General features: G+C 35.5%; 1 protein-coding gene across 1 annotated transcript in view; it reads right to left on the reverse strand.

Annotated features, from left to right (window-relative positions):
• The window catches only part of LOC130221026 (speckle-type POZ protein), a 199,498-nt gene that overhangs the window by 8,558 nt on the left and 166,785 nt on the right, over window positions 1-24,155 (reverse strand). Inside the window, exons 7-10 of the mRNA XM_056453326.1 lie at window positions 13,642-13,819; window positions 10,283-10,338; window positions 781-903; window positions 367-509 (exon numbers count right to left, since the gene is read on the reverse strand). Coding sequence (XP_056309301.1) covers window positions 367-509; window positions 781-903; window positions 10,283-10,338; window positions 13,642-13,819 — 500 coding nt within the window. The remainder of the gene's footprint in view (window positions 1-366; window positions 510-780; window positions 904-10,282; window positions 10,339-13,641; window positions 13,820-24,155) is intronic.

Raw genomic sequence — 24,155 nt, forward strand, 5'->3', positions numbered from 1 at the left:
TTGTTAATGATTATTTTAGGTTCAAGCTTTTTGTAAGAAATAGAATGCAACCAAAGTGCGGCTGTTTTAAGGCATACAGCACAATCTGCTATTAAAGACAAAGCCTGAATTGATTAAAGAGAAAACAGCGATGCATTTCGAGAATCTCAGAATCTATGCAGGATCAATTTCTTGAACATTTTTTCACCACACCTCTTCTAGTGTATGCCTAAATAGAAAAGTAAATGTTGGGCTCAAAACTAATTAAAATTAAACAGATTTTTAATATGATTTTAAACATACATTTTTTGGTGGGACCTCTGAAGATGTTGCCAGGGCAGGGCAAGGCAGGTCAAATCTAAAGCACTTGACTTGAGCACTACTCACTAGTTGATAAAGTCCACAGCCTGTGTCTTGAGCTGGTCTGCACTGTGCAGGTCGGCCAAGATCAAAATCTCTGCTGCGTTTTCCACAGACAGACTGGTGCACAGCGCGTCCTCACACATCACCTTCAGCCGCTCCAGAGCATACTGAAGAAAGAAACATCCACTTTTATATAAACCTGTATATGTACGCTTGAGTTGTCAAAACACAGCAGGTATGGCTCTACTATTGGCAGTCGTAGCCTGTTGATGTTTTACAGCATGTGCACATTCAGTTAATTTGCTTGTGCCTGCCAAGAAAATAAATGTAAATGCATGATTAAGAAAAAAAATGATCATTCAGGCATTTAACAAGCTACAATTTGCAAGTCAAAGAAATGCAGTTTGGCAGATTTTTAGCTATATTTGATGTGCTCACCTTGTCAGCAGCAGCAAGCAGGTCGTCAGCCATCTTGTCCAGGTTGGGTGCTTTGCCAGTGTAGATGAAGAACATCATCTCTTTGAAGACCTCAGCCTCCACGTCATTTATCTCCACTCGGTTCTGGACAAGAAACGACAGCAGAGTCTAACTAATCTTACAGTCTCAGAGAATCTCAGATCGGCTTTAGCTTCTCAGTTTAGCTTCTACACACCATCTGCACATATTTGCAGATCATTAATGTTTTAAAAAAAATACTTGCAATTTCATAAATAATATCAAATCATAAAATATACGCATACATGTATTTATTAGTAGGGGAATACAGAATTAGTTATTCATTTAATGCGGTTAGACCATAGGCATAGCTCTATATGATGCAAACAGCCACTTCAGGTGAAGACATGCTAACACACATAGTCTGTTTTCATTCTAGAGTTATCCAGAATTTAATGTTGTCACGATACTGGAATTTCTGTACCAATCAGTACTGGAATTTTAAAAACGTGCCATTTCCTGCTAAAATTTGAACATGTTCGTAAACATTATGTTCATGTGCTCAAACAAAATTTACTGTGATTATATTCAAGTATTGTTAAGTACAAGTTCAACAGTGCTCAAATGCTAGCATGAAAGGGCAGTTTTTTAATCTTCCGTACCGATTTGTACCGAAATTCCAGTATTGTGACAACATTACAATTTCTAATCCTGGACAATGACACAGTACTGACTACTTCAGTAGTTTTAATAGGTAAAATAATTGGACCTCATGTAGTTGAGAGCGTTAAAACTGCTGCTGTAGATGAATAACATAATAACGGTGTCAGATGTTGGCCTTTGAGCACTCATGAGCTGCTCCTGTGGTATCCCTAGAGCACCCCTATACCAAACTCACACGGCCACTGACCTGTACTATATTACGGCATGTGCACACACTAAAGGACAGGGTGACTGAAAAAAAAAAGCAAATTAATAAAAAAGTTCAGTCCATTTCCTGTTGCTGCCCTGATCAATGTTGCAGAATGAGCGCTGCGAGTTCCTCTCTTCTGCCCAAGGCTGCCAGAGCTCAAGCTCTTTGTCGATTGTCGTGCTGGTAACAAAGGCTTTTTTCCGTCCCAGACCGTCCATCACAGCTAAACCAATTAATGCAGCAACTGTTAGGAGCTGCACCCCACCCACAGACACAAGGCAAGGTCAAATGGAAAAAAAAGTTCACTCAAACAAAACTATTTATTAAAAGCTACAATCAAAAATAAAAGTTCTGTAGCCTAAAGGTGCAGCAAGTCAAATCTCACCCTTGTTTTTTCCCCCTCATTGAGACTTTTACCTCCTTTTTCACACTATTCATTGAGAGTTTTACCTCCCTTCGTCATGCATTTTTATTATTTTTGCAATGAACGGTGATAATTGTCTTATGACTATGAGTACCTATATAGTTACCTATATAACTTTAAAAAACCCTAAAATAAAATGAAAGTTTGTCCTCATGATGTGTTTGTTTGTCTATTCAATTCTGTGGGCAAAACTACAAAGCAATCGATTGACCAAACATGAAAATACATATATTGGAATAATTTGTTCCACAGAAGAGGACAACAGAATTTGTTTTACTATCACTTTCCTGTCTGCTACTTTTTGCATCTGCCTGCTGTGAATGCATGGTTTGAGATAAAGAATGCAGACTTTCTACAGAGTTTTCACAATTCCCCAACTACAAATGTCATTTAAGGGCGTACTCACACTATGTAAAGTTGCCTTAAACAGGGCCGAAGCACACTTGTCCCCCCTCCCATCTCCCCTGACTGCCCGCACTCACATTACATTCGGGCCTGAGCACGCCTTCGTCATCGATGATGCGCTGTTCAGTAAGCGCTTTCGCTCAGCACAGTGGAGCTTTCTTTAGTTATAACGTTTTAGTCGCTTGGGATGCAGTGACACGCAGTCAAATATTTCACCGAACAGATCAGCCACTTTTGACACTCATAAACAATCATACAGTTCTTGTGCTGCAGGAATTAGGAGGTTTGCTAAAGGTGCAGCTGTCGTGCAATGAGGGATTTGCGTTTTTAATAATCCAAGTAAACCGCGCTCTGGCACACCTCTTCCAACCGGGCCAGGGCCGGCCAACTGAACCGTGCCTGAGCCAGACTCAGAGCACTCTCACTTCTCAAACAATAAGGCAAATGGGTCTGGTTCGGATAGCATAGTGCGAGTATGCCCCAAGAGACTAAAAATAAAAAAGAATCATGTCAAAATCAGGACTGGACATATATACATATATACATTACATATATATATATATATATATATATATATATATATATATATATATATATACATATATACATATATACATATACATATATATATATATATATATATATACATATATATATATATATATATATATATATATATATATATATATAATTAATTATAGTAATTATTATTATTTATTTTTAAATGGAAAAATCCTTATTGCCACATGAATTCTATGTGCAATATTTGTATTGTAGATTGCATAGGTTGTTTATCCAGATTTGACCAAACAGATGTGGCTTTATTATCTTCATACCCAGACCCCAAGTAGAATCCGTTATGCTATTCGCTCAAACGTCCCAAAAATAGAGCAGAAAATAAATAACAATAGCGGGAATAGACACAAGAGAAAAAAACAACAACAGGTAATTAGAATCGGAATGTCTGCCAACGTTTTCAGTCAATAATATGGTGAAGTTATATTGGATAAAAATTATGCGTTGAATGAACATGAACGTGGGCATCACGGTGGTGCCTCAAAGCAAGAAGGTCGCTGGTTCGAGCCTCGGTGAGTCAGCTGGCATTTCTGTGTGAAGTTTGCATGTTCTCCCCATGTTCATGTGGGTTTCCTTCGGGTGCTCCGGTTTCCCCCACAGGTCCAAAGACATGCACTATAGGTGAATTGGGTAAGGTAAATTGTCTATAGTGTATATGTTTGAATGAGTGTGTTTAGATGTTTCCCAGTGATGGGTTGCAGCTGGAAGGGCATTCGCTATGTAAAACATATGCTGGATAAGTTGTCGGCTCATTCCACTGTGGCAACCTCAGATTCATATCGGGACTAAGCTGAAAAGAAAATGAATGAATGAATGAATGAATGACTAAACATGAACGCCACCACAAAGCTACTATTACAAGTGGGGGAAACTCAACATTTTCTTTAACCTCTAAGTTGGGGGTGTGTCAGTGAGATACATGGCACAATCCCTGATCTATAACAGAGAATTATATATACACCGTTATATATCTTACTATATACAGATTAGTAGAATACTCAATAGATGCAAAGTCAACTCTTCTGGGCTGTCAGTGAAAAAACGCAATTGAAGTGAATTATTTGTGATTTGTTTTATATAAGCATTAATTTGTAATTTATCAAAAGACTACACAGAATTTAAGAATACAATGTACAGTGACATGAATACATCTGAAATCATAAGTGGAAAAATCCTAGAAGGACTTCAACGCAGCAACAGTCTTTTAAAGGTGCAGTATGTAAGTTTCACACCCAGTGGTTGAACTAGGTATTGCATTCCTGGATTAAAACGCACGCAAGGGCAGGTTGACAGATTGAGGACCAACAGGATTGAGCCTGACTATTGAGCCTAAAGGTTGATTTGAGGCTTATTTAAGTTTTCTAGTGTTCTAAATAAAAGCAACAGCACATGATAGAAGGAATACTTTCATATTAAAATGAGTTTTTTTTTCTAACCAACACCTGAAATTTATATTTTAGAAACAGCTTCTATTTTTTTTTTGCAGCTGAACAACAGAAAACTGACAATGATCACCTCAGGTACACCTCATGTGCTTTATTCAGTGTTAAATGCTAACAATGCGAGTTTGAACACTGTTTTACGTGACATTTATTGTCATACTAATGAAAGCAGTATAACAGATAGTTTACCTCAGATCTTGAAAATAAAATAAATCTTTTGAAATTAAACATTAGAACTGTGAAATAATGCAAACCAACCCATATCAGTGATTAAGCATGTACATAAAATGTTAAAGAGGTTTAATATGTATTAATTTGATTATAAACCTTACCATTTCGTTGAAGTGCAGTGAGTGAACTATTCTGTGCTTCTGAATGGCTGTATTTATTTCTGTCGTGTTTCGTCTGGTCCAAACAGCTAAACTGCTTATCACTGCAAACCTCGTCACGTAGTGCGTTGCCAGGACATGAGGTTACAATGTAGCTTGCTCACTTAATGTTTACGTTTGTAATATTTATAATATTTACTAATTAATAACCCCATGTGGAACTCCGAATCTGCGTCTCATTCTGCAACTGTTCACCCGAGGTCGCATTTCGGTCACGGAAGCATGCTTTGAGAGTCTTTCTGACTGAATGAATATAATACACTGTTTTCCAACAAGACAACCCCGAGTGCTGAAATACGATTGGCTAAACTGGCATTGGGTGAATAAAAAAATTAAAATAAGAAAAAAAACAAAGAGTGTTCCAGCACGTAACTCACATTTTCAAAGCAGAATATCAGATAAACAAGAATTTTTTTTTATGCTTTAGAAGAGTCAAAAACTTACACACAGCACCTTTAAATGTCAAAATATTTGCATTAGTTTTTTATTATTATCATTACCCTGGATAAAATTTAATTAGGTCAGAAAATAAATGTTTATTTGAATACAATAATTACATTGATAAAATAAGTTTTTTTTTAAACGGTTAAGAAAAATAGCATTTATATTGGAAATTTATATCGTTATCGCAATATTCAACAAGATCACATACTTTTCCATTATCCCTAGCCCTAGTCCAAACTTGGACATCAAAGGACTTACAGAAGCTCTAGTGTGAAAAGTCACTAAAACATCCATTCAAGTTCATGAGCAGATTTTAGGAGTCTTTCCTTTAGATGTAAAGGGCAACTCATCAGTTTATTCTCTCTCTGATGAGCCATTTCCTCTCAATTCTCTTCAGATTTCCTCTATTGGAGCATCAAAGCCATCAATATTCTACAGACACCGCAACCAAATCACTGAGCCCCAACCGTCATCTAAACCTGACAGACACGCACACACTCTCTTTCAAACTGAGCCCAGATCCCATCATTTATCTATTAACCACACACTCTTCCACACTAAACTTGGGTTTCAGATATTTGCATGGATCCTCACAAAGCTAATAAGCCACACAAGCGAAAGGAGCAACAGGAAATCTCTCTGCTCCACAAACCCCCAACGCAAGCACATCCTGTCCCAAAAAACAGTGCATGATGAAACTCTGGGAAAGGGGGGATATGGAGAGAACGACAGGAGTAGGGAGGCAGAGGAACAGCGGATCAGCAGATGGTGAAACATGGGAATATCATAGAAGATGATGATAAGAGGAAGACCAGGAAACTTGTCGGGGGAAGAATAACAGGCAAATAGGGTAATTAAGAATAGTTTTAGCATTATATTTATATATTATTGCACTACTTCTTGTTTTCAATCAGTTTCAACAGCAAACTTTGATTCGGTCATTAATTAAAGCGCAGTTCAGTTTTAGTTAAGTCACCTGAACAATTTTAGCTTTTAGCTTAATAAAAATATGAATGTAGGTGACTTGTGCTGTGTCTGAAATCACCTACTAGTCAGTAGGTACTGCATTTGAATTTAAACATACTACTCAGTCATTAGAAAAGTACGTTCTATACAGTATGAATGTGAGTAGTATGAATGGAACTCGGACATACTACATTCACCTTTTTGTCATGATCACGTGACCTACTCACGTGAGTTGCATCGCTTCACTCCCATTCTTGAATTATCTCTCAGGGCATCATGTGATAACGTAGTGTCCATCTGATGCGCACTTCAGAATCTCGCTGGAAGTAGTAGGTCATCCGGGTACTTCTGGCATATACCGTTTTTTGCATTCTACGAATTTGGACATACTATTCGGCTTGCATACTGATTTTAGCGTAGTATATAGTATGGAAGTATGCTATTTTGGATGCAGTCTAAATCTTAAGTAAATTTAGTTAAATTAAACACAAGTTTGGGTTAATTGTAAGAGTGCAATAATTATAGTATGATTGTAGTCTAAGGAATTATCATGGTTTCATGATTATTACGATTATTATACATTCATCATTTTCGGCAGTAACCAAATACAGCACAAATTTGGACATACTACTCGGCTTGCATACTGATTTTAGCGTAGTACATAGTATGGAAGTATGCGATTTTGGACGCAGCCTAAATCTTAAGAAAATTTTGTTAAATTAAATAGAACTTTGGGTTAATTGTAAGAATGCAATGATTATACAGTAGATTTTGATAGTAGGATTATAGTCTGAGGAATAATCATGGTTACACGATTATTATACATTCATCATTTTCGGCAGTAACCAAATACAGCACAAATTTGGACATACTACTCGGCTTGCATACTGATTTTAGCGTAGTACATAGTATGGAAGTATGCGATTTTTGACGCAGCCTAAATCTTAAGTAAATTTAGTTAAATTAAATAGAAGTTTGGGTTAATTGTATGAATGCAATGATTATACAGTAGATTTTGATAGTACGATTATAGTCTTAGGAATAATCACGTAAAGCAATACGTTAAACCTGAAAATAATCTACATATAAATTAGTCTATTTTGGAATATATACAAGATACATAAAGAATACAAATGTAGTCAAAGACTTCTGGACCTCTGTCTGAAAGGCTCTTTTGATTGACTATATTATTACATTGTTCTGTATTTTTATGTAATGCATTTTTTTCTACGAATTTATGGACCAAAGTATTGAAGAAAAACTCTAGCTAGCTTCTGACTGCAACGGTATCATATGAAAAATACAGTACAGTGAAAATAAATAAAAACAATCAAGGTCCATTTCTCTGGATTTGGATAATCGCTGAGAGAAGATTTATCTAATTTCTGCATAACTTCATTTAAAGTTTTACATTAGATCCATGATAAACAGAAGCATTGTTAGCATGCTGACAACAAAAGTTGAAAGTTCAATCTTGCGAGCCTGGCAAATGAGCCAAAATGGTAAGCAGCAGCTCATCACATGATCTCGCATATTATTTGGAAAAGTGGTTGTTTATATATGGACATGACAGGATGGCTATGCCCTTAACTGTGTGAGGGCCAAAAAAATGTTACGTGCACACATGGTAATACACTCAGTGTCTCTTATAAGGTCTGAACTTTAAACTGTCGCAGAGCTGGCATAACTTTGTGCAACAGTTCCGTTCATTGCAACAGAAACGTGGTGTTGAGGGGGTTTTACCATTTATTAACCACGAAGACTGAAAGCGTGGTTAATAGTGAAATCAGTTAATCGCTGCATCCCTAGTTAAATGTCATGCATTAAAAAATATTTTGTAATTATTCTATTATTTTGGCATCAGAAAAACATGTTGGCAAACAACGACTTAAAATTATTGAATGCATGACAAAGTGTTTTCTATTTTGTTCTATTAAAAAAAAAGCTATTAGTAATTTTAGTAGTAGTTAAATGTAATTTGCAGTCCATTTGTAGTTCAATTTATTTTCCTAATTACCTTTTCTATGGTATGTATGTATGTATGTATGTATGTATGCATGTATATGTATGTATATATATATATATATGTATGTATATATATATATATATATATATGTATGTATATATATATATATATGTATGTATATATATGTATGTATGTATGTATGTATGTATGTATATATATATATATATATATATATATATATATATATATATATATATATATATATATATATATATGTATGTATGTATGTATGTATGTATGTATGTATGTATGTATGTATGTATGTATGTATGTATGTATGTATGTATGTATGTATGTATGTATGTATGTATGTATGTATGTATGTATGTATATATATATGTATATATATATATATATATATATATATATATATGTATATATATATATATATATATATATATAAATATATATATATATAAATATATGTATATATAAATATATGTATATATATATATATATATATATATATATATATATATATATATATATATATATATATATATATATATATATATATATATACTAACTGAAAGTATTCATTTTGACATCCATTAAATTAACAAACAATCTTCAGTCTTTATTAGACACGTTCAGCCCTCTTAATTTACACAGGCAAACACTAACACTATGAACAAACTTCACAATTTCATGAATAATATCAAATCAAAAAATCTATGCATAAATGTTTTTATTAGTAGCAAAAATCATTATTATATTTCTTAGTCTTTTTTCTTTTAGTAATTTTAGTAGTTAAATGTAATTTTTAGAAACTTTCTAAAATATATTTGCAGAGGTACCATTTCTACTTTAATGAGCAACCATTACTTTTTTTTTTTTTTTTTCATTGCAATGAATGATTTTTAGAAAATAATATCAATGTTGTTGCAAATATAGAAACTACATTTTATTAACTCCACTATTTGTACTTGGATGTGTGCGTGAACCAGAAGTTGCTGAGACATTTATTTTAATATGTTGATGTACTTCCAACAGAAACGGAATACTGTGCAGTGGGTGTGGCTTTCTTTTGCACATCATTCCCTCATAGCAAACTAACAATAAAAGGGACACGTTTAAGAATATTGATTTACAGTTGCTATGAAAGCCCTCAGGTTAACATCAACAGATGGACCGCCACTCCAAATGCAGGAAAAAATAGTCAGACTTTTATTGTAGATTACCAAAACAAACATTTCATTCAGTGGATTGACTTAATTAATTATTCACTTTAAGAATAACAATGTGAGCTAGCAAAATAAACATTGTGAATTTGGATTTCTCTCAGACTTTAAGTATTTGGTTCCTCAAAAGGTGAAAGAATTGTGTTAATTACATTACATCAATGTCAAATTAATAAATCAATAACTGAAAAAGCCTTTTACGAACTGAAAGTGTTAAGTTTGACATCCATTCAATTATCAAACAATCTACGGTCTTTATTAGACACGTTTAGCCCTCCTATTTTACACAGGCAAACACTAACTCTATAAACAAACTTCACTGCTATGATCTATATTAGGTCTAACATGACTGCCATATTAAAAGCCACATAAGAAAAAAAAAACTCCAGCAAATAGTGATTTATGATGGGGTATTGAAGCCAAGCAAGAAGGCTGTACAGTTGAGCAGTTCTGCAAATGTGGAGTTATTAGACCACACACACACATGCCTGGACTGAAAATTAGGCCTCTGATAGCCAGGATGGATTTGAGTTCAACTGAGACCACTAATATAGCTATAATAAACACTGAAGAAATGAGACACCTGTATTAAAAAAAAACAAGCTGTGCATGATCGTAAACTGTTTCAGAGTCTCTGTGATTGGGACGGCCTAAAAGGATGGGGAGCTGCCTCACTGCTTTTGAAGTATAATGAGAGAAAATGGGAGGCAGAAAGGAGGGAAAATAAACACAGACTCACCTTTTTACTCTCCTCCATCTCGTGTTCAAACATAGCGCTGAATACTGGGGAACGTGCTGAGAAAGGGAAAGAGAGAAAAAAAAGTTTTACAAACACAAACTTAGGAAAAGAAGAAAAAAAAAAAAAAAGAAATCAGGTAATCATAAAACGAAACATCGACAGGCCACTTTTTCAGCAGCCTTGGTTGCCCAAGTATTTTTCTATTCACGTTCTCTGAAGGCAATTTTGAAACTGCTTTCGATAAAAAGTTCATTCAATGAAGCATATCAACTACTTTAGAGATGAATCAGAACAAAAAGGCGGCAAAAAAGCCACTACAAACTTGAAAAAAAAAAAAAGGCACATTACAGTCTACCTTTTTTTCATAAAGAAATACACAGCCTTGCTTTCAATGACAACCAATTCCATTCATTTGTATGGCACTTTTTGTGAAACCATAAGAGAAGGACAGTGAACAAGGAGGAAATGTTTCAGCCATCAACATCAAAAACTAAACATCTGAAAGTGGTTCCTCATACAATTTGAGATTTGGTGCAATTGCTGAACCTTTCGGCTGATTAACCTAAGGGATGATGGCGGCTCTCTCTTTCTTAAGGCTGGATATGGAGTCGGATCTGTCTAGGGCAACTTTAACTTGTTTAAAGTAGTGTGTGAAGTCTGGCACATTCTCTCCTTCACACACACACACACACACATGCTCTAATCACAGCTCAGACACCAGCCGATCAGCTCCGTCTCCACGGCCATTAATGAGCACTAGCAGGTACGGCCAGATAACGAGGAATCCCGCCTCATACTGATTGACAGCAAGAGGGAGAAAGAGAAAGAGAGACTTCTCAAAGCAACTTCCCTCTCATACATTACACACACACACACTGGCAGAAAGCTAATCAAATGTTCACCTGACAGCATATCTAAGATGTTTCTCTGTCTGTAATATCCAAGGTTATAATAGTTTAGCATTTTTAAATAGGTTTTTATTTTGATGCTATTTTTTACATTTGCTGTACCTTTTAGTTTTAATTTGTGTCATTAATGGTCTTATTAGATTTAATTTTGGGTAAACCCAATTCTATTTAGTTTTTATATATTTAGTTTCACTAAGTCTAGTTTAGAGTTTTCAGCGTTTTCAGAATTTCAGGGTTTATTTCAGAAACGGCTGATCTACTGAGATTTTCACGCACAACCATCTCTAGGGTTTACAGAGAATGGTCTGAAAAAGAGATGATATCCGTGAGTGGCAGTTCTGTGAGTGCAAATGCCTTGTTGATGCCAGAAGTGAGAAGAGAATGGCCAGACTGGTTTCAGCTGATAGAAAGGTCACAGGAAGTCAAATAACCACTCTTTACAACCGAGGTATGCAGAAGAGCATCTCTGAATGCACAACACATTGAACACATTTGAGGCGGATGGGTTAAGCAGCAGAAGACCAAACCGGGGGCCAATCCTGTCAGCTAAAAACAGGCTACAATTGGCATAGACTCACCAAAATTGGACAATAAAAAATTCGAAAAAATGTTGCCTGGTCTGATGAGTCTCGATTTCTACTGTGACATTCAGAGTCAGAATTTGGTGTCAACAACATGAAAGCATGGATCCATCCTGCCATGTATCAATGGTTCAGGCTGGTGGTGGTGGTGTATTGGTGTGGGGGATATTTTCTTGGCACACTCTGGTCCCATTAGTACCAATTGAGTATCGTGTCAACACCACAGCCTACCTGTATATTGCTGACTGTGTCTGTTTTTGTCCTTTTATGACCACAGTGTACCCATCTTCTGATGGCTACCACTAGCAGGATAAAGCGTCATGTCATAAAGCGCAAATCATCTCAGACTGGTTTCTTTAACATGACAATGAGTTCACTGTACTCAAATGGCCTCCACAGTCACCAGACTCAATTCAATAGAGCACCTTTGGGATGTGGTGGAACGGGAGACTCGCATCATGGATGTGCAGTCAATATATCTGCAGCAATTGCATAATACTATCATGTCAATATGGACCAAAATCTCTGCGAAATAATTCCAGTATCTTATTATATATTTATATTTCAATGTAAAGTTTTTGGCAAAAGAATAAAAACAGTTATCACAGTTGTGACCAGTTGTGTTTTCGTATACAATCTGATGTATTTGTCTGTAAAAGTGCATCTGCGGGTGTAATTATTTTTACTGTTTTATTTCACTCAGTTTTCAGTGACTGTTGTTAGTTTAGGCCCAATCCCAATTATATTTTTGTACCCCTACCGATTCCCGTTGGTCCTTGAAACCAACAGCACCTGGACACATCATCATATGTCACTGTGAGCTCTTGCTTCATATGAGATCGACGATGGTGACTGCTGTAGTTATTCCAGTTGCATTATTTTTTGGTATTTATCTTCAGGAAATCACAATATCATGTTATCATAACTATATTATGTGGGAATAAGATCTTAACTGCGCTGTGCATTTACACCGTGGCCATATTCATCCAAGTAAACACACGAAAACAACATTAACATTATAACAGACACTGTAAAAAGCTCATTCCCAGCCACTAGACTTTTCTGACAGGGTAATTGAGTGTCACCAAGTGTCAATGTTGTGGGACGACTATACAGGAGTTATTGTTAGGTATTACAGACAGTGAAATTTAGTGGTTTTTATTTTAGCGTTTTTTTTTTTTTTTTTTTAATCATGGCAGTAAAACACAAATGCGATCTGTGGATCTCCTTACTTCCGTGTGCAGCCTTGCTGCCGTTGCAGCCGGTGTATTCTGGGAAATTTTCGTACCCCTTGGTTTTGAGTGTAGTACTGAAAAATCTCAGTTTTGAGGGCTATCTATCCCTTCCCCTTAGCCCTACGGCTTCAAGCTAAAGAGAATTGGGACACCCCTACTCCTTCACGTGAACGTGCAAAACGAGGGGTAGGGGTAAGTGGTAGAGTTGAACTTGGTATAGTATATGGTTAGTTTTAGTATTTCATTTATTCTGTTTTTTTTTTACATTTAATTTGATTTGTTTTGACCAACAGTTTTACATTTTGTTTGCTTGTTTTATTTGTGATATGTTCACCTGTTGGTCAATGCTTCAGGCACGTCTTTACAATGTTTGAAATGTTAGTAAATAAACATTGCTATGATGAGTACCATCAACTGATATGATAAACTGTATTTTGAAAATGTGTGACAGACCCTACGCTACAGTATGTAATACTAAAATAGCAGTGAGGAGCATTAGTCAGCCCATAACAGTTGACATGACTCACTGATCATCTGTAACAACCATCTGCAATAATGTTCTTTAAACCTACGCAGGACAACATCTCAGCATATTTGAATAAAGAGAATGTAAAGTGTTTATATGTGTGTGTTACCTGCCAGAATGGCCTTGTGTGCCTGGAACTCCTGGCCGGCGACACACAGTGAGCAGTCGGTGAATCTGGAATGTTCCCACAGTCCGCCAAGCTCGTCTGCCAACCGACAGTCAGGAACCTTCACCATGTTCATTGTGTTCTGACCGGAGATGTTCACTGAGTCCTGCACCACACTCACCTGAACACACAAAAGAGAAAAAAAAACCCATCAGTGCTAAAAATAAAATTGCAATTTTAATCAGTGTTAAAAAATCTACATATGTTAAACGTGTTGAAAAATGTACATATTTTACATCTACAGTCCAACACATACTTTTGCGTCAAGTGTTATGACATAGCGCGTGCATAGTAGCATACAGTGATGTTCACTAACTCAAAAAGTATGCGTTTCTGACATTAAAAGCACAGAAAATTTATCTTTTTTTCAATCTCAACTTGTTCAAAAGTATTTTGTTTCTTTTCCATTGACACATTTTCTTGTTTCACCATACCAGCATTTTTGTAGTCAGTATCAATACAAGTTAAAAAATAAAATAAAGTAAATAAAACCACAGCTCAGTACTAAATCTGACCTGGACCACAAAATTGGTCATGCAGGTCAGTTTTTTGAAACTGAGATTTATACATAATCAGAAATTTGAACAATCAAGCTTTCTATTGATGTATGGTTTATTAGAACAGGACAATATTTCTTCAAGAAAGCTAGAATTTAAGGATAGAAAAAAATTATATCCTGAGAAAATCATATATATATATATATATATATATATATATATATATATATATATATATATATATATATATATATATATATATATATATATATATATATATATATATATTAAACTGTGTGTGTGTATATATAATTTGTTTATTCCTAATGGTGCCAATAATTATGAATGATGCAATTGAAAAAAGAAAAAAAAAAAAAAAAAAAAAAAAAAAAAAAAAAAAAAAATCACAGGATGGCAATATTAAATTAATTAATAAAAACAAAAAAAAACACACAAAGTGCTGAAAAAAAGAAATTGATTTAAACAATTTTAAGTGTTGAAACATATACATAAATTTAACCTGTTGAAAAATTTACATATATAGCCCAGTTAATAAGGCTTATGGAATAGCCTTTACATAGTAGAAAACACTAATATGCATCAAACCAATAATATAACTATACACACAGCCATGAATTTATCCTAATAAAGCCACAGACAACTCACCCTTTTTCTTTCTCAACTTTCTTTCACCTAGTCAAAGTAGTATCAATAAAAGTATATATCTAAAAAAATAAAAAAATTAAAAAATTCACAGCTCAGTACAAAAATTGGTATTGAGGTCAATGATCATGAAGGTCAATTTTCTGAAATTGAGATTTATACATTAATCTAAAAGCTGAATAAGCAAGCTTTATCTTAATGATGTATAGTTAATTAGAACAGGATGATATTTGTTCGCGATGCAGCTTTTTGAAAATCTGGAATTTAAGGGTAGAAAATAAATAAATAGGGTAGAGAATAAATTTAAATGCTGAGAAAAATCACCTTTGAATCTGTCCAAATAGCAATTCATTTTAATAGTGCTTTATTTATTCACTTATATACAGTTGAAGTCAGAATTATAAGCCCTTCTGAATTATTAGCCCTCATGTTTATTTTTTCCAATTTCTGTTTAACAGAGAGAAGATTGTTAAAAAAAAAAAAACTAAAATAAAATAAAATCTAAATTTAAATCCTTAATGACTCTTGATTGTTATTATTATTCCTCATCGCCACATATGTTCACCCGGTTACATGTACTATTATAAAATACCCAAATAAATAACAGACCCACACAAATCGAGCACTACTTTTAAAGACAGCAGTTTAATGTGCATGGGGTTAACTTTTATGGTTATTTTAAAGACACATTTAAGGACATCCATATGTCAGGCAATATGGTAGAACCTGATTACAGTGGCTCAGGGGGGACACACCACAACGACTGTTCAACAAGGGCAGCAGTCTAGTTATCTCTTAATTTACACAAATTGCTTCAATTTGTTACTGGTCTCTGTGTGTGAGCGTGTGCATGTGTGTGTGGCGGGCCACCATGCTGACTTAGCCACCTGTTCCCGCAGACATAAGCAGGTTCATTTATCTCACTCCAGGAGTCACAAACACACACACATACACACAATCTGAAATGCCACAGGTTCTCACACCAAGTTAATTGCTGTAAAAGGCACATTTCTTTAATGAGCAAAAGTCATTATAGACAAGACTGAGCATGATTACATTTACAGCATTTTGGACATCGTAAGATTACAGCTGTCACGTTACTACAGTAATACCTTAAAGTATATAGTGATACGAAGTAATATTTTCAATACCACAGAGAAATATTGCTACAGCAAGAATTAGTATGACATTTATGAACACCTTCATTTGCAATATTTAAAGTGTTAAGGATTTAACCTTCTCCATTTTTCAGGCCCAGTTAAAATAAATATTTCAATTCAATTCAATTCAATTCAATTCACATTTATTTGTATAGCGCTTATACAATGTAGATTGTGTCAAAGCAGCTTCACATAAAAGGTCACAGTAAATAGGAACAGTGTAGTTCAGTTTGTAGTGTTTAAGTTCAGTTCAGTTGAGCTCAGTTCAGTGTGGTTTCAAGTAAAATAGTTGTGTTGTTGTTTTGAATCATGTACCATTCTAATAAATATCAGAATTCTTAATTTCAATTATTGCATTAGAAAATAAACTACTCACCAAGCTTAACTTAAAACCATTACTGAAAACAAGTGAAATTAGTTTTTAACCAAACACAGCCATATCACCCTGCAGCCCAAGACCAGTTACTCACTGAAGTCAAGCAGGGCTGAGCCTGGTCAGTATCTAGATGGGAGACCACATGGGAAATCTAGGTTGCTGTTGGTAGTGATGTTAGTGAGGCAAGCAGGGGATGCTCAAACTACGGTCTGTGTGAGTCCTAATGCCCCAATATAGTGAAAGGGACACCCTACTGTCAGTCAGCGCAGTCTTTCCGATGAGACGCTAAACCGAGGTCCTGACTCTCTGTGGTCATTAAAAATCCCATGGCACTTCTAGTAAAGAGTAGAGCTGTAACCCTGGTGTCCTAGCCAATTTCCAGATTACCAATCATGGCCTCCCAATCATCCCCATCCACTGAATTGGCTCTATCACTGTCTCTCCACTCCAACAATAGCTGGTGTGTAGAAAGCGCACTGGTGCCGTTGTCCTGTGGCTGACGGCGCATCTTCCAAGGGGATGCTTCACACTGGTGGTGGTGTGGAGAGACCCCCCTCACGAGTTATCAACATTATCAACTCTTCTTTATCTTTAGGCCATGTTCCAAATCCCTACAAGTTAGCTGTTATTAAACCTATTATTAAGAAACCACAACTGGAACCCAGCAACTTAGCTAATTATAGGCCTATTTCTAACCTTCCATTTATATCTAAAATACTAGAAAAAGTTGTTTCTGCTCAATTATGCTCCTTTCTGCAGACCAACAATGTTTTTGAAGTGTTTCAGTCAGGTTTCAGAGCTCATCACAGTACAGAAACTGCATTAGTGAAAATAACCAACGATTTACTCTTAGCTGCTGACCAAGGGTGCATCTCGCTATTAGTTCTACTCGATCTTAGTGCGGCATTTGACACCATTGACCATGGTATCCTTATTAATCGCTTAAAGTCTACAGGTGTCCAAGGACATGCCCTACAATGGTTTAAGTCATACTTATCTGACCGTTACCAGTTTGTAAATATAAATGGACAGCCTTCACAAATCAGCCCAGTAAAATACGGGGTGCCTCAAGGATCAGTTTTAGGCCCTTTACTGTTTACAATATACATGCTACCCCTGGGAGACATTATTAGAAGACATGGGATCAGCTTTCACTGCTATGCAGATGATACTCAATTATATATTTCAACTAAACCTGACGAGACGTCTAATCTGTCCAAGCTAACTGAGTGTATTAAAGATGTTAAAGACTGGATGACCAACAATTATCTTCTCTTAAACTCAGACAAAACAGAATTATTACTTATTGGGCCTAAATCCTGTACACAGCAGATCTCACAACTCGATCTACAATTAGAGGGATACAAAGTTAGCGTTAGTTCTACTATAAAAGATCTGGGTGTCATATTAGACAGCAATTTAACTTTTAAAAATCATATTTCCCATGTCACAAAAACTGCTTTCTTTCATCTGAGAAATATAGCTAAGTTACGAAGTATGCTATCCATCTCAGATGCAGAAAAGCTAGTCCATGCTTTTATGACTTCTAGGCTGGACTACTGTAATGCTCTGTTTGCTGGCTGCCCAGCATCCTCTATTAACAAACTTCAATTAGTACAAAATGCAGCTGCCAGAGTTCTAACCAGGTCTAGAAAATTTGATCACATCACCCCAATTTTATCCTCCTTACACTGGCTGCCTGTTAAGTTTCGTATTGAATTTAAAATATTGCTTCTTACATATAAAGCTCTAAATAATCTAGCTCCTGCTTATCTAACCAATCTTCTGTCTCGCTACAATCCAACTCGCTCTTTAAGATCTCAAAACTCAGGACTTCTGGTAGTACCTCGAATAGCAAAGTCGAGTAAAGGAGGTCGAGCCTTCTCATTTATAGCTCCTAAACTCTGGAATAGCCTTCCTGATAACGTCCGAGGCTCAGACACACTCTCCCAATTCAAAACTAGATTAAAGACCTATCTGTTCAGTAAAGCATACACTTAGTGCACCACTTAGGGGGCTTCCACACAGGTTATGCATCTTGCTGATATACACTGTGAACATCAGCTACGCTAATTATTTTCTTTATTCTCCATTTCCACCTGGGGATACTCTTCCCGAGGCCCTCAGACTATGCAGAGTCACTGATTCGATCCAAGACCAACGACGAGATGATCCCAAGGTTTCCATATCCTGGACCTGGCCGAATCCTGAACAACTACTGCGATGGTCATGGAAGAGTGGAGAACATGAGACTGTTTCCTATGACGCTCCAGAGACAGACGAGTCTTCGCTGAGGCCAGCTTCCAGCCTCCGCCACTGAGACTGCAGCTCTGCACAAGACGTTTGGCCAGCGGAGAAATTAAAATGGTCGTGCCCAACTGAGCCTGGTTTCTCTCAAGGTTTTTTTTCTTCACTTCCGCCTTTAGTGAAGTTTTTTTTCCCTCTCCGCTGTCGCCACTGGCTTGCATGGTTCAGGATCTGTAGAGCCGCGCATCGTTGGATTTGCTCTTCAGTGTTTGGACTCTCAGTAGTGATTATTAAACCACACTGAACTGAGCTAAACTGAACTGAACTTAAACACTACAAACTTAACTACACTGTTCCTATTTACTGTGACCTTTTATGTGAAGCTGCTTTGACACAATCTACATTGTATAAGCGCTATACAAATAAAGGTGAATTGAATTGAATTGAATTGAGTGTGAAGCACTTATACACTATAAACGCGCTATATAAATACACTTCACATTACATTACATTTAAACATAAGCAAATTACAACCAATAACACAAGTTGTTGTAATAAGTTTGTGTAAACTCTGGATAAGTGTAACTGACAGGACAGACTAGACCAGGAGTGCCCAAACTTTTTCTAAATATAACAAACTGTATTACATCGAAGTGTCCATGGGTAATTTCCTAATTTATTTCATAATATTAACAAATAAATATAAAAATTACTTCAACTGTATTTACTAATGTACACAGGTGTTTTGAAAATGTGTATTATTTTAATGAACTTATTACAATAAAACCATAAAAAATCCATTCATAAAACAATAGAGTTTAATGCCGAATACACTAGTCATGCTAAACTTGCATTTGTTTTTTCGGCATTTGATTTCAGTTAGCTTTTTTTGTAGCTCAACAATAAAACAAACAAGGCATTCCCCAACCCTTTATCATTTTCCCTCTGGCAGGCCAAATCAAAAGATATAAAGGGCCAACTTTAGAGCCCACGGGCCATAGTTTTGACATCTCTAGACTAGACTATGCTGTCTTAACTTAATGTCAAAGAGAGAGCAATATTGTACCTTTTCAAATATTTCAATGTCGTTACTTATCGAAATATTATTACATTTTACAACACTGCATGCCACAAGTACTGAATGATCATTTCAATATGAACTGTCTGTGAACGTAACTCAAGAAAACTTCATTACTGCATAATGCTGTTCAAGCTCAATTTATTTTACATTTACATTTACATTTAGTCATTTAGCAGACGCTTTTATCCAAAGCGACTTACAAATGAGGACAAGGAAGCAATTTACACAACTATAAGAGCAGCAGTGAACAAGCGCTATAGACAAGTTTCAGGCGTGTAAAAGTCTAAGAAGCAAAACATTAGTAGAAATTTTTTTTTTTTTATAGAGAGAGAGAGAGAGAGAGAAAGAGGGCTCAGTTAGTGGTATAGCCAGAGAGGCAATTGCAGATTAGGAGGAAAAGTGGAGACTAAACAGTTGTGTTTTTAGTCGTTTCTTGAATAATAATCAATTAGTATTTCGTCTCAATGTTTAGAGGCATCAATTTTGAGATAAAATCGGGGATTATGAGCCTACAGGAGTGAAAGTGACACAAAAGGAGGACTGAGAACGAGACGGAGATGGAGGAGAGCGAGTATGACACACAGGAAGAGGGTAAAAGAGCAGCACAAACAGGAAATTAAATGTCAAGGACCCTTGTATGTTCTTAATGGAGGAGCAGACTTTGCCCTGAAGGAAAACAGGGAAGACAGCAGACGAGAAGGAAAGGGATAAACAAGGATAGAGTACAAGCAAGATGAGGACAGGTTGGGGAGCCAAACCTGTTATGTATTTTTTTTCTGTTTAGATTTCCTGCTGTATATTCACTAAAACTAACAAGCTGCTAAGGGCATCGCAACAGATAAATATTTGACTGAAAACACTGCAAGAACAGCACACAACAACAAATTCAACAATCAAACACACGCAAAAAAAAAATTGTATTAAATAAGGCAGCATTCACTGAACTCCATGTATTAATGTGCTAATTTTATTTATTGTAGTTTTTTGTAATATTGTAATAGTACTTTTTATTTACTTTGTTTTAGTTACACAAAAAAACACTAAATGTATAAAAACTAATATAAAAATATAATAAAAAAAGTCAAAATTATTCACCATCTTCTGATTTTTTTTCTTTTTCAAATATTTTCCAAACGATGTTTAACAGACCAAGGAATTTTCACAGTATTTCCTAAAATATTTTTCTTATGAAGAAAGTCTTGTTTTATTTTGGCTAGAATAGAAGTTTTAAAATCATTTTACAGTCAATATTATTAGCCTTCTTTTTTAATAATTTTATTTAAGACAAAAACAATTATATTTAAAAAAGTATAGACAGTATCAATGCAAGCGCTTACAATGGAAAAAAGAAGAAGAAAAAAAAACATTAAAAAAAACAAGATTAATAATAATTTGGCTTAACAAAAACTACAATTGTACAATCTGTAATACACAATACATTACTTTGAACTTTGGAAAGAAAATTGGTTCTTAAACTTTCGCCACTGGCTTGCTTGGTTTGGGAATTGTGGAGCTGCGCATCGATGGATTTGCTCTTCGGTGTTTGTACTTCCAGCAGTGAAAATTAAACCATACTGGACTGACACATTTTCAATTTGCTAGAATGTCTATGCTAAGCTGCTTTGACACAATCTACATCGTAAAAGTGCTATGGAAATAAAAATGGTTAGATGAACCTCTAGACAGTCTAATTGTTTCCAACTTTAGGAAGAAGAGGACATCACGGACCCACTGTGTTAGAGTTGGAGGTTTCTGATCCTTCCACCTAAACAATATTAGCCTTCTTAAGCAATTTTATTTCGATGGACTACAGAACAAAGCATCGTTGATTTACTTACTCTAACTTTCCTAATTAACCTAGTTAAGCCTTTAAATTCCTTTTTAAGCTCAATACTAGTATCATGAAAAACATTGGTAACATATGTACTGTTATCATGGCAAAGAAAAAAGAATTTATTAGAAAGGAGTTATTAAAACTATCATGTTTAGAAATGTGTTGAAAAAAAATCTATTTCCGGGAAAAAAAAAACTGGGAAAAAATATACAGGAGGCTAATAATTGAGGAGGGCTAATAATTCTGTCTTCAACTGTACATATAAAATAAGAAATTAATTAAAACAAAAGTTAATGCATTTATTTAAAAATATATAATATAAAATTAAAAATAATAAAAAAAAACATGCAAGCAGGCAAGCTTGTAAATAAGCAAGTAATTGCATTAAATCACAAACACAGGAAGGCAGATGGAGGAGCCAAAATGCTTTTTTTTTTGTTTGTTTGTTTCGTTTTTTGCCAAATTACAGAACCGCTCAATACAGATGGTTGCTCAGACGCACTGGCGGAAATGTTCGCATTTTACAACAGGATGATTGATGCATCAGTCACAGTAATTTCTGCATTTTTGTTTCATTTCACATTAACATAAAACATGAGTGGAGAAGCCTCGTGATTATGTCGCAACATTGCGATCTATATCATATGGCTCAAGCTTCTTTATTTTTTCATTGGAAATAAACCCATGAAGAAAATAAACGGGAGTTTACACAAGGCTGCTGAATAAGTCACCGGCGTCTGGTGTCAATTTGTATGTTTACAAACACAAGACTCTATCTCGCGCCTCAGAAATAGGACGGATCACTACTTTAAAGTCAAGCACATCACTTTAATGAGCAGTGTGAGATGGGCACTAGAGCAGCTCTGTGCTGTCTGGACTCAAGTATGAGTGAACTGTTTACTGAGAACGTAAATCTAAACACAGAAACTAATGAGGGAGGAGGGTGGAAACTAGTGCGCGTACACTACACTTTGGCTGAATTTGATTAATGAACCTGCAAGACACACACACACATGGTTAAACCCAAGTGTGGACATTCATCACTCACTCATTAGTGGCACGTAAAGCAGCAGGAGCAAGAGGCAAGGATGAGGTTGAAAAAAAAAAAAAAAAGAAGAAGAAACAATACTTCCAGGTGACTTTCTGCATCTATAAATAAACACCTCAGGACAGTGGCAGTCTTGACTGTTAGCGCAGCACCAGCTTCATGCTAATGAGCTTGACTGGGTCATAATGAATTCATTGATTAATCAAACCAAGCGGTGAGTAATTTACACATGCTTTAATTAGAGAATTACCACACGGTATCTTCTCACTTCAACTGTTAATAACAAACACACCTCTACTGCACGCCAACAGAATTTACAACTACTGGACACTTCAAGTACATATTGTGCCGAAATGCCTTTGTGTCAGTATACATTTGAAGAGGATCAAAACCTTTCATCAAAGTTGTTCTAAAACTATTGAACACCCGTTGTAATGTAATGTATTTATATAGCGCATTTTATTGTGTATGGCCATACACCCAAAGCGCTTCACAATCATGAGGGGGGTTTCTTTGTTCTTGCCTTAGGATCATCCTGAAAAAACGTTTTGATCCACTTCAAATGTTGACTACTATGAGTGTGTGTGTGTTAAAATAAATGAAACTAAATGCAACCCTACTGTTTGAGCTCTTTGTAATAAATATACACTCACCGGTCACTTTATTACTGTAGGTACACCTTACTAGTACCAGGTTGGACCCCTTTTGCTTTTAGAACTGCCTTAATTATTCGTGGCATAGATTCAACAAGGTACTGAAAATATTACTCAGAGATTTTGGTCCATATTGATATGATAGCATAATGTAGTTGCTGCAGATTTGTCGGCTGCACATTCATGATGCGAATTTCATACTCCACTACATCCCAAAGATGCTCTATTGGAATGAGTTCTGGTGACTGTGGAGGCCATTTGAGTTCAGTGAACTCATTGACTACGTTTACATGGACACCAATAATTCGATTTTAATGTGATTAAAACAATACTCTGATTAAGAGTTAACCATGTAAACAGCGATTTACCTGTAAATCAGCAGTTTCTGAAATACTCAGACCAGCCCCTCTGGCACCAACAACCATGCCATGTTCAAAGTCACTTAAATCACCTTTCTTCCTCATTCTGATACATGTTTGAACTGCAGCAGATTGTCTTCACCATGTCTACATGCCTAAATGCATTGAGTTGTTGCCATGTGATTGGATGATTGAAAATTTGAGTTAACGAACAGTTGGATAGGTTTACTTAATAAAGAGAGCACATTGTGGCTGTACTTTACCCAACTGCGCAGAAGTTTTGAATTTAATAATGGAACATTGAAGTGATATTTTCCATGTTTTTGTCCCAACCATCCACGATAGGAAAGCACAAAGCTTCTATTTTATAAAAAGTTTCTATATTTGCCATGTTTGCATTGCCATGTTTGCCATGACAACAAACTACTATGACAATAATCACCTCATGTACTAATTATGTGCTTTATTCAGTTTTAAATGTTAACCATTTTATGTGACCTTTATTGTCATACTATTTGAGTTCTCTGTAATAAACAAAA

Source organism: Danio aesculapii, chromosome 3, assembly GCF_903798145.1.
Source record: "Danio aesculapii chromosome 3, fDanAes4.1, whole genome shotgun sequence".
In the NCBI taxonomy this organism is placed as follows: Eukaryota; Metazoa; Chordata; class Actinopteri; order Cypriniformes; family Danionidae; genus Danio; species Danio aesculapii.